The sequence below is a fragment of the Tachyglossus aculeatus genome, chromosome X2, assembly GCF_015852505.1.
Source record: "Tachyglossus aculeatus isolate mTacAcu1 chromosome X2, mTacAcu1.pri, whole genome shotgun sequence".
NCBI lineage: Eukaryota > Metazoa > Chordata > Mammalia > Monotremata > Tachyglossidae > Tachyglossus > Tachyglossus aculeatus.
The window spans coordinates 28,536,103-28,548,570 of record NC_052100.1 but is presented as its reverse complement, the minus strand read 5'-3'; the positions used below and the strand labels follow the sequence as shown (position 1 = coordinate 28,548,570).

The 12,468-nt window shown below is 46.5% G+C and overlaps 1 protein-coding gene across 1 annotated transcript in view; it reads right to left on the bottom strand.

Moving 5' to 3' along the window:
* The window catches only part of CDKAL1 (CDK5 regulatory subunit associated protein 1 like 1), a 340,204-nt gene that overhangs the window by 14,343 nt on the left and 313,393 nt on the right, over positions 1-12,468 (bottom strand). Inside the window, exons 14-15 of the mRNA XM_038770667.1 lie at positions 7,145-7,228; positions 4,826-4,990 (exon numbers count right to left, since the gene is read on the bottom strand). Coding sequence (XP_038626595.1) covers positions 4,826-4,990; positions 7,145-7,228 — 249 coding nt within the window. The remainder of the gene's footprint in view (positions 1-4,825; positions 4,991-7,144; positions 7,229-12,468) is intronic.

Here is a 12,468-nt window from a genome sequence, read left to right as displayed (position 1 = left end):
TCACTACCAGAGCTTGCCTTGCTCTTGCGTTTGGATCTGCACACTTTTAGTCACCCCTCCTTCAGCCCCACGGCACTTCGGAATACCCGTCATTTATTTATTTCTATAAATTTTTGCCTCCCTCTCTAATTAAATTAATTAATAATGGCATTTATTAAGCGTTTCCTATGTGCAAAGCACTGTTCTAAGCGCTGGAGAGGTTACAAGGTGATCGGGTTGTCCCACGGAGGGCTCGCAGTCTTCACCCCCATTTCACAGATGAGGGAACTGAGGCACAGGGATGTTAAGTGACTTGTCCAAAGTCACACAGCTGACAATTGGATTAGAACCCATGACCTCTGACTCCAAAGCCCATGCTCTTTTCCACTGAGCCACGCCGCTTCTCTAGACTGTAAGCTTGTTGTAGGAAGGGAACGTGTCTACCAACTTTGATACTGTACTCTCACAAGCGCTCTGCACGCAGTAAGTGCTCAATAAATATGACTGATTTGTTGACTGGATTATCCGAGCAAGGGTGCTGCTGGCATCTTTTTGCTGGCACGAAGGTCCTCTCTGGCCCAAATTTGGGTCTGCTTACTGGCTGCATAGGACCCTCCACCCCCCTTTCTCGGTGACCTGGAGGTTCCTTTATCCATTCAATCATCTTTACTGAGCGTTTACTCTGTGCAGAACACTGTACTAAGCGTTTGGGAGAGTACAATACAATTCACTCATTCATTCATTCAATCGTATTTATTAAGCACTTACTGTGTGCAGAGCACTGTAATAATAATAATGTTGGTATTTGTTCAGCGCTATGTGCCAAGTACTGTTCTAAGCGCTGTGGGAGATACAAGGTAATCAGGTTGTCCCACGTGGGGCTCGCAGTCTTCATCCCCATTTTACAGACGAGGGAACTGAGGCCCAGAGAAGTTAAGTGACTTGCCCAAAGCCTCACAGCTGACAAGTGGCGGGGCCGGGATTTGAACCCACGACCTTTGACTCCCAAGCCCGTGCTCTTTCCACTGAGCCACGCTGCTGACTGAATTTCTAGACTGTGAGCCCGCTGTTGGGTAGGGACCGTCTCTATCTGTTGCCAGCTTGTACTTCCCAAGCGCTTAATACAGTGCTCTGCACACAGTAAGCGCTCAATAAATACGATTGAAAAGCTGAAGTGCTCTTTCCACTGTAAGTGCTTGGGAAGTACAATAAACAGGCATATTCCGTGCTCACAATGAGCTTACAGTCTAGGGAGGGGGAGAAAGACATTGATTTAAATAAATAAATTCCAGGTATGCACACGAGTGCTGTGGGGCTGGGACGGGGAAGAATAAAGGGAGAAAGTCAGGGCGACGCAGAAGGGACTGAGAGAAGAGGAAAGGGGGGCTTAGTCAGGGAAGGCCTCCTGGAGGAGATGAGCCTTCAATAAGGCTTTGAAAGTGGGGAGAGTAACTGTCTGTCAGATTTGAGGAGGGAGGACGTTCCAGACCAGAAACGGGGCATGGGCGAGGGGTTGGCGGCGAGCCACATTTTCTGAATTAACTAAACTAGTATGGAGGACAGAGGCAGAAAAACCAGAAAAGGGTTTTTTGGACCTAGCCAGGACAAACTACTACCGTTCACTGGGCCCCAGTTACCTCATTGTGATTTGTAGCTGGCTATCTCGTAACCAACAAATTTCATCCCCAGAAAAGGGGTCCAAGAACCCGAGAAGGTGGTTGCAAGAGCAGAAATTCAGGTTAAAGATACACAACCTATGAAATATCAAAGAACTCAAATGTGTCATACTTAAGCGGTACTCCTTCTTAAGGGGAGGGGAAATCAAAACCAGAAGAGCACAGTAAAGGTAAAAAAAAAATCAGTTTCTCTTTTTTTCCCCTGCTTACTTTCTGTCTTTCCCTCCCCAAATTTAATCATTTTTGTACATTCCTTAGCTGGTAATGTGACTTTTTTGCTGTCTGATGTTGAACCAAGAAGAAAAGACACGTTTGAACAGGTGAACTGGTCTTTGCTGTGCAGAATTTCTATCCAACTCTCTCGGCTTTATCAATCAATCAATCAATCAATCATATTCATTGAGTGCTTACTGTGAACAGAACACTGTACTAAGCGCTTGGGAGAGTACAATATAACAACATAACAGAGTTGGTAGACACGTTCCCTGCCCATCATGAGCTTTGGGTATCCCAGGAGAAAGCACCCTTCTGTTGATATCTGCTCTTCTGGAGGGCCCTAATTTGGATTCATTCTTCTGATCATGATGCTTATAAGATCTTGATAGGTTATAAAAAACCCCAAAACTAAGGAACTTGAGAGAGTTTAAATAGGCTCTTGGTCCCTCTGAAGAAGCTTTAACCTCCACTTAACCACGATACACAAACAATAAAATAAATAAATAGTGTCAAAAAGAAGTTCACGGCCATATTTCCATCTGGATTTACTTCTTCTCTACAGGGTTTCATGATTCTCTTTTCCAAGTCACTTTCGTTGCTAAGGTAATGATTCAAATACAGAGGTCAATAATCAATGAGTGGGTTATTCACTAGCTGGAATCTCCTTGGAAGATTTTAAATCTTCAAACCCCAGGAGTCCGGGCTGCTTTCCATGCGACTTGCTCCCTGTCTCCGGCCTCACTACCATACCGTGGTAATTCCCTTCAGACTCCACTAACCAGGGAGCCAAACTTCTTCCCCCTTTCCTTAAGAAGCTGAAGAAGAGCGAGATCCATTAGACCTGACTCAACACAGAATCCCCACAACCGATAATACGCTAGCCCTAATAAACGATACACATTTCCCCTCTCTTTTTCTTTATTAAAGCCCACTTAGGATCCATTTTAAAAAGAGGGAAAGAAAGACAATCCGTGGTAGAAATGATTTTGGAATTACATGGCTGGGTAAACCATTAGTTATCTTTCTTCCATATGTTAAACCACCGCTACGTATTTTTTGGACTGCTGAACAATTGTGCTGGAAAAAGGACATCAAATGATGCTTAGAAATGTGATACACATTTTCATTTCACACTCCATCAGCTTTTACAACTGTAGCTCAATGAAACGTAGAGAGGGCTTGGCAAACAGCCATATTTATTAACCCAAGGTATAAAATGAAGGTCAGGTTACGTTTTTCAAAACAACAACAACAACAACAAAAGAAAAAAGTGTATGTGTGTGTACATACATATATATATTTTACTCGAGGTAGAGTTTGAGAATCGTCTGCTTCTGCTGCATCGTCTCAAACTCCAGTGGATGAGGCTTAGTGGCTGTTCAAATGGATCGTTTTATTTTATTATAAATAATCTTGGAAGATATGAACCGCCCCCTGCCCTAGAATATCCTCTGCTGGAAACATATTGAATTGGATCATCAGTGGTGTGAAATCTCTCACCTGCAAATAACAGTTCCCTTCTTCTCCTTCCACACCCACCCTTCATTTGTACAGCCTGAATCAGGCTGATTTCTTTCACAGGCTAGAAGGCAAAGCTGCTAGCAGGAGCGGAAATATTTCTATCTAACTCCTTTCCCCCCTGCTAATCAATCAATCATATACATTGAGTGCTTGCTGTGTGTAGAGTACTGTACTGAGCCCTTGAGAGGGTACAATGTAACAGAGTCGGTAGACATGTTCCCTGCCCACCACGAGCTGACTATCTAGAGGATGAGCTCAGAGTCTAGAGGAAGGAGGATTTATTATTAATACTGTAATATTAATATTAATAATGATAACTGTGGTATTTATTAAGCACTTACTGGCAATTAATCAATGGTATTTATTGAGCACTCACTGTGTGCAGAGCGCTGTACTAACTGTGGAGGAACGTACAATACAATAGAGTTGGCAGACACAGCCCTGTCCACAAGGAGCTTACAGTCTAGAGGGGGGAGACAGATATTACAGATGGGGGAAATAATAATAATAATAATAATAATAACAGTGGCATTTATTAAGTGCTTACTATTTGCAAAGCACTGTTCTAAGCACTGGGGAGGTTACAAGTTTTTAGACTGTGAGCCCACTGTTGGGTAGGGACTGTCTCTATATGTTGCCAATTTGTACTTCCCAAGCGCTTAGTACAGTGCTCTGCACATAGTAAGTGCTCAATAAATACGATTGATGATGATGATGATGACAAGGAGATTAGGTTGTCTGATAGGGGGATGACAATCTTAATCCCCAGTTTACAGATGAGGGAATTGAGGCACAGAGAAGGTAAGTGACTTGCCCAAAGTCACACAGCTGACAATTGGCGGAGCCGGCATTTGAACCCGTGACCTCTGGCTCCAAAACCCGTGCTCTTTCCACTGAGCCACGCTGCTTCTCTACAGATGGGGGAAATGGCAAAATAGAAGGGTATCTACATAATTCTGTGGAGTATTAAGTGCTTAAGGGATACACTGCATATGGGAGGGTGAAATACGATTTTATTCACGTAAGGCCTCTTAGAGGAGCTGTGATTTTAGTAGGGCAAGATCGAGATACAGTGAGTAGGTTGCTAAGCATTGTACTAAGAACTGGGGAACACACAAAGATATTCAGGTACACAGTCCCTGCCCCACTCAAAAAGGCTCAAAAATCTAAGACGGAGAGCGAACATGGACTGAATGCCCCTTTTATAGATGAGGCACCTGAGGCCCAGAGGAGTGAAGTGACTTACCCAAGGTCACGGAGCAAGCAAGTGCCAAAGCTGGGATCAAGAACCAAGTCTTCTGCTTCTCATGCCTGCACATTTTCCACTAGGCCAGGCTGCTTCCCTAAATAGTCACAAATGCCCATGCAGAAGTCTTCATTTCGGGAAGGCATCCTGTCCTCCCCAGGTAGGGGAGGAACTCAATTTTACTCACCTCAGTTAAACCGGAAACCTCTCCCTTGGGCAGTGGTGTGCTGATGGACGGTGTGTACACTTGGGCCTCAGACACTGGCTGCCCCTTCAAGAAATGCTTCCCTGATTCATAAATGTCCACTTCGACCATCTTCCCCATGAACTGTGGGTTCTTGGGCACCAAAACCTGAAAGAGACATCACAGAGGTGGTTTGAGATCCACACTGCCCCAGTCCGTGGCCCGCGTTGCAATGCTTGGGTAGGTCCTGACTGTGCCTCAGTTTCCTCAACAGTAATACGGGGATTAAATATGATAGGGACCAGCTCCGATCGGACTGAGTTGTATCTTCCCCAGTAATCACTGCACCTATGTGAAGCAATTTACTGTGAGCCAAGCAGCGTATGAGAAACTGAGGTAGAGACGAGATAATCTGGTCAGACACAATCTTAGCACAGCACTTGGTCCACTAGTAAGCCCTCAACAAATACTACATTCATTATTATTATTAAGAAAGAATTGAACAGAGAGGCCCCTCAGTCAATCTAAGTGTTAAACTTAGGTTTTTGGAACCTTGGACTCCTCGAAAATCCACCTTCATCAAAGAGTCCCAGGACGGAGGCCAAACGCTCAGCAGCTGGGAGGACCGCGAAGCCCCTTTCCAATAATATTTATGGCCGTCAGGAAGCCTCTGGAATCCATTTTCTCCGGAAAGCTGGCCATTATTCTCGGGAAAGTAAACCCCAGATGAGAGCCACGGTGGGGAGAAGCATAATGGAGTGCGGAACCACAGGGCAATGAGTGGTTCTCCCCCCAGTATTTAACCTCCTCGGAAGTAAAAACCCTTCGATTCTAGACGGCTGCTTGGGAGGAAATGGCTAATGAGGCATGCCCTATGCCTCTAAAATGAAAAAAGGTCCCTGCTGAGACAAACCATTTTACCAAATGGTGGCAGGGGGCGGGGGAGAACCAGTCAGATTGGGAAGCAGCTGAGAGGCCCGGGGAAACCTCTGGAGAATCCGGAGAAGATGAGAGGAGCAGAAAACGGAGCAGGGCAGGGTTGGGGGAGAGGGGCGTTGCGAGCTCCAACCCACCCTGGCAGCTAGGTGTGCCCTGTGGGGGCCCCTGAAGACATGCCAACATGTCCTGAGATCCCCAACGCTGAGTGTGCTTTCCCTGGCATGCAGCGAAACAGAGAGACGTCACGTGGAAGGCCGCCCGGACTTTGAGGGGAGGGGCACAGGTGGTATTTGTGGTAATTGTGGTATTTGTCTGATTTGGGCCTCATTTGTTAAGTGCTTACTATATGCCAGGCACCGCACTAAGCGCTGGGTTAGCTACAAGTGACTGTGAGGCTCACAATCTTGACTCCCGTTTTACAGAGGAGGAAACGGAAGCCTAAATGGGTTAAGTGACTTGTCCAAGGTCTCACCCAGAGGGCCAATGGTGGAGTCTGCAAGAGGGTTAGACTCTTGCCTCCAGACTCTCAGTCCCTGTCTTGTGGAAATGCTCAGGGAAAAGATGGAATTGGGAGCAGAGAGCCAACCTCTGTACTCCTGGCCGCAGAAGGCCACACATTGTGCCATTTGACAGCCCCTGCACATTCCAGCTTCAGAGCAAAGGAGTCACAAAAGAGTAGCGGGTGTCCAGAACCTGAACAGGGGCTTCTGATGGGGAAGACTGCAAGCCTCCTTTATCTAAAACTGCTTTTACGCTTACCGACCCAGATCTCTTTTGGGTGAGCAGCGTAGCCTAGTGAAAAGTGCGCAGACTTGGGAGTCACAGGACCTGGGTTCTAATCCCCTCTCTGCAACTAGCCAGTTGTGTGACCCTGGGCATGGCACTTAACTTCTCTGGGCCTCAGTTTCCTCACCAGGAAAATGGGGAGTCACTACTTCTTCTCCTTCCCCTCTAGACTCTGAGCCCCACGTGGGACAGGGAATGCGTCCAACCTGATTATCGTGAATCTACCTCAGTGCTTACCACCTCTAGACTATAAACTCGTTGTGGGCAGGGAATGTGTCCCTGTTATACTGTACTCTCCCGAGCACTTAGTACAGTGCTCTGCACACAGGAAGTGCTCAATGAATACAACTAACTGACTGATTTACTTACCATTTAAATGCTTACCAAATACCACAATTATTACTGTCATCTGTTCCCTAGTCTAGCTTCAAAGAAATCATACATCTCCTGAAAACTTACTGTAAGCTCTTTGAGGGCAGGGATTGAATCCACTAACTCTACTGTTCCCTCCCACGTGTTCAGTCCAGTGCTCTGCACACAGTAAGCACTCACGAAACAGCGCTGGCCGATTGATGAACTGAAAGAACATATATTCACCTGTTCATAGAATCGATTGTGCGCAACGTAAAATTTGGAATCAAAGGACTCTTCTGTCACCAAAACCTGCTGCCTCTCGCCAATCTGGGGAGAGAAGGAGAGGAAAAGATTAAGGGGCAAAGCCTTTGACAAACAAAGGAACCAGACGTTTCCTCTTGATTTAATAGAGAGTGTCGGTGGCTAATTAACCAGCAACATACATAAGAAAAACAAGAGTACTAATGCAAATCGCCTGGAGAACATTAACTGCGTGGTAACATAAAATTAGCATAGTTTGAAATGTAATCATTTTCTCCCATAGCTCTGATAGAAAAAAGTTGGACTGTTCCTCCTTCCCTGATATAAGAAAACACATTTTTAGACAATAAAAAATCCCCAAACATCAACGTTTCATACAACAAAGTCACAAAACCAGCTAGGGAAAGCCGCTTCCAATTCCAACTCATGGAAATATCTTGGCAGTCTCCAAGGAGAAAGAATGTCCTTACTTGAGCCAGTTTGGTTCAAAAGCCTCCTGCCAGCAGATTAAACAATTCCTCCGACTACAGGTTTTTGGTTTTGGTTTTTTGTTTTTTTTTTTTGCTACACTCCCTTGCTAACTTCCCAAAGCAGCTGGCATGGTTTGAAAGTTTCCTCTGTCTCTGTCGATCTTCTCTTCTAATAGATTCAAACTCATTTGTTGGGGCACGGGACTGAAGTCGAGAATCTCAGATGGTGACTTGCCTGCAGGTTTGGTCCAAGAGAGCTGGGGCACAGTTTCCAAGAGACACACTTGGAATATCTTTCTGAGCTCGACAGGGGAATCAGAGGGACTCTTTGATGCTGACCAGTGCTGTCATTTCTAAATGCAACCTGCTCTGAAATTTCTCTTGCAAGGCTCAGATCATTTTCCAGAGGGTTGCCTAAATGTCCAATGTAGTCAACTGGCTATGTTATCAGATTGTACCCTGAATCATTTCTGCTTTACTGTTCGACCAATGCAACCCTCTCTATTTGATCACACTGTATAGATGATTGATTTGTGATCCTAGTTCCACTTCCAGACCGCCTAGTCAACAAGTCTTGGCCATAAGCGTTTATAATGGGTGAGAGCTCAGATTCCTATCCCAGGTTTTCTTCCCTTCCGTGACAGCAGAAGAGCTGTGTGCTCAGCACACAGTAAACGCTCAATAAATACGACAATAAATCAAATAACCAGAGTTTCTCATTCTCTAACTCTACGTCTTACAGACCGGCCTGATGGCTGAATGAATCAAAGTTCTGGTGGGGACTGGGATTTTCTGAATTCTGTCCTTTGGGGAGAAAAGTGGTACAACTTTGGCGTGAGTGGCTTCTAACTTTCGACGAGAATCTGTCAATGGTCCTCCAGAAATCTGGCAATTACCTATCGCCTGGCATCATTAGGCAATTGGAAAATCAATCTCCCGGACAATGGGAGAGTGCAAGGCAACTAAGAAGTTGCAAGATGGCTTTTCATTCATTCAGTCGCATTTATTGAGCGCTTACTGTCTGCAGAGCACTGTACTAGGCTCTTGGGAAGCTTTCCTTGCCGTTCTGCGTACCAATTGGATTAACAATGGAGGCAGGCAGATGTACAGCATCTCCAACCGGGAGAGACAGAGGAGACTCAGTCCCGAGTCCTCAAAAGCTGGGGTTGGAACCCAGAATCCCTGACCCCAGGCCCGTTCTCCTTCAGCTAGATCAAGATGCTTCTCTGTAGCCAGGGTTGCTTCTTTCTAAATAACATCTGATGTGCCACTTTGGGAGGATGATCGCCAAATGCCAACATGGGAGACCTGGGCTGTCACCACCACTGTCCTCAAAAGAGCAGTTTCTAACTCTCTCCGGAAATCTGACCACCAATGACATCAAAGGATTAAAAAAAAATCCTGCCACTCTAGCAAAAGGAAAAGAACTCTGCCCCCCCTAACCCCCCCCACACTCAGGTTCATTCCTTAACCGGCACCCCCACACTAAGTTTGTGGTTTGGGAACATGAAGGAGGAGCAGGGTGAGGCAAGGATGTTGGAGCGGCAGGAGGAAACATGCTTCAAAGACGTGGTACAAGAGGCCAAAAGCCACACCAAAGAGCAGGGAAAAGCACACACAGGCAAGTCCAGAGAGAGAGACAGAGCTGAACAGCAGCCGGAAACTGGGACTGAGACACTTTGAAAGGTGAAGCAAGAGAGAAGGATCAAAGACCGGGCCATGGGTCATGCTCCAGCTATCGGAGCTCAGCAGAAAGTCAGGTCTGAAAAGAACCAGCCGTGTGGCCCGGTGGAAAGAGCCCGGGCATGGGAATGAGGGGACCTGGGTCCAAATACCACATCTGCCACTTGGCTGCTGGATAAGTCGCTTATTTGCTCTGGTCCTTAGTTTCCTCACCTGCAAAACAGGGTTGACATACCCGTTCTCCCCGCTTCTTAGAGTGGGAGTCCCATGCGTGACAACTCCAGGCTTTATCTATGCCAGTGCTTAACACAGTGCTTGGGACACAGTAAGCTCTTAACAAATACCACTGTCAATTGTTGCGATCATCCCACATGTACAATTCCTCTGCTTGCCTTCCCTTCTTCCCCTCCATCACGCTGCCGGCAAAATTCCGGTGATCCCAGGCTCCTCCACCCCAACAGCCACCGCTGTCTTCTTCAAGGTCCCTACGGATTCTAATGTCTTTAAGCACTAGATAATAATAATAATAATCGTGGTATTTATTAAGTGCTTACTGTATGCCAAGCACCGTACTAAGCGCTGGGGTAGATACAAGATCATCAAGTCCCACATGGGGCTCACAGTCTAAGTAAGACAGAGAACAGCATTAAACCCCCATTTTGCAGATGGGGCTGAGGCACTGAGAATAATAGTAAGGATGGTATTTGTTAAGTGCTTACTATGCGCAAAGCACTGTTCTAAGCGCTGGAGAGATTACAAGGTGATCAGGTTGTCCCAGGGGGGCTCACAGTCTTAATCCCCATTTTACAGATGAGGGAACAGAGGCCCAGAGAACTTGCCCAAAGTCACACAGCTGACAGTTGGCAGAGCCAGGACTTGAACCCATGACCTCTGACTCCAAAGCCTGCGCTCTTTCCACTGAGCCATCCTGCTTCTGCAAGTGAAGTGAAGTGACTTGCCTAAGGTCACACAACAGGTAAGTGACAGAGCCAGGAGAAAGACTCAGGTCTTTTGACTTCGAGGCCCAGGCTCTTTCCACGATGCTTCTCATTGTTCACCCAAGTAAACAACATTTGCTCCATCCCTGGGGCCTGGCCTGCTACTAAGTCAGTCAGTCAATCATATTTATTGAGTGCTTACTGCGTGCAGAACACAGTACTAAGCACTTGGGAGAGTCCAATAGAACAACATATTTACTATTTACAACATATTTACAACATATGTACATATTTACTATTCTATTTATTTTGCTAATGATGTGCATCTAGCTTTATTTCAATTTATTCTGATGACCTGACACCTGTCCACGTTTTGTTGTCTGTCTCCCCTTTCTAGACTGTGAGCCCGTTGCTGGGTAGGGACCGTCCCTATATGTTGCCTACTTGTACTTCCCAAGCGCTTAGTACAGTGCTCTGCACACAGTAAGCGCTCAATACATATGACTGAATGAATGAATGAGTGAACGAATGAACAGAACAGACGATTCCTTGCCCAGGGTAGGTTGGTTCTGCTCTCATTCATTGCCAGCTGATCTAATCCCGAAGTGTCTTGCCTCTGGGGTGAGGGGCATGGCTGGGATCTCTGATGTTTGAAGGGGCGAGGCGGATCACAAGGACTTCTGTAGTGGTCGGATACAGCGAGACAGTTCCCAACAAGATGTTTTTTGCAGGACTATTTATTGAAAAAACAAAAAAATCATCCCTAGTCCATCCGAAACAAAGTGCCGTGGCTTTCCCGGAAGAGTTTAAGAACCAAAGGCTTCAACGTGGTTGCTGGTTCGGTTGGCTTTGGAGATTCTTAGGGCTCATTGTGGGCAGGGAATATGCCCGCTAACTCCATTGTATTTTCCTCTCCCAAACGCTTAGTACAGTGCTCTGCACACAGTAAGCGCTCAATAAATATGAGTGAATGAATCCCGGCCTCAAGGCCGAGTGCAGGACTCCTGGGAGGCTTTTTTTCTGTTTTTTAATGGCAATTGTTAAGCACTTACTATGTGCCAGGCACTGTCCTAGGCTCTGGGGTAGATCTAAGCTAATCAGTTTGGACACAGTCCTGTGAGCCCATTGTCTTCTAGACTGTGAGCCCATTGTTGGGTAGGGACCGTCTCTATAGGTTGCCAACTTGTACTTCCCAAGCGCTTAGTACAGTGCTCTGCACACAGTAAGCGCTCAATAAATACGATTGATTGATTGATTGTCGGCACTGAGGTCTCAGGAGAGGGAGATAGGAAGGGGGAAGGGGAGGGGGCTCTCTTTTTCCGGCAACCAGAACTCGTGCTGCATTCCTATAAAAAGTGCCTGTTACCAGAAGTCTCATTCACATGCTTCCCTGGCTTTTTAGACTTGCCCTCTTCAGCATCTATGAAGCATTTTTTTTTTTTTAATGGTTTTTGTTAAGCGCTTACTACGTGTCAGCCACTGTATCAGTTGCTGGGGTGGATTCAAGCAAATCAGGTTGGGCACATCCCGCGTGGGGCCCAGTCTTAAACCCCAGGTTACAGTTGAGGTAACTGAGGCACAGAGAACTGAAGTGACTGGCCTAAGGTCACCCAGCAGACAAGGGTCAGAGCACCGAGGGGGATGAGACAGGAGCTGCTCCTCCAGGGTTTCTGGGAAGACTGCCGGCCTCTTGGCACGGGCTTTGGAGTCAGAGGTCATGGGTTCAAGTCCCGGCTCCTCCAACTGTCAGCTGTGTGACTTTGGGTAAGTCACTTAACTTCTCTGTGCCTTAGTTACCTCACCTGTAAAATGGGGTTTAAGACTGTGAGCCCCCCGTGGGACAACCTGATTCACCTTGTAACCTCCCCAGCGCTTAGAACTGTGCTTTGCACATAGTAAGCGCTTAACAAATGCCATCATCATCATCAACATCTTGGTGTTGGATGGGGGCCAGAAGAGGGGCCAAATTGGCAGCTCTGTCACTGGCCCGTACCTAGCTCTGTGGACTATTTGAATTTTCATGACCGCCTCCAACCTATCTGGATCGGATAAGGTCTGGTTTTCTACGTGAGGGCCACGGTTCTTGAGGAAGAGAGGGCGAGGGTGCTCTTCAAAGGACGGGCCACAAAAAGAGCAGAATGCTGAAATGCAAATTTTCTCAACTGCTTAGGCTCTGGGAAACTCTCCATCCTACCCAGATGGTCACGTCCCCTTG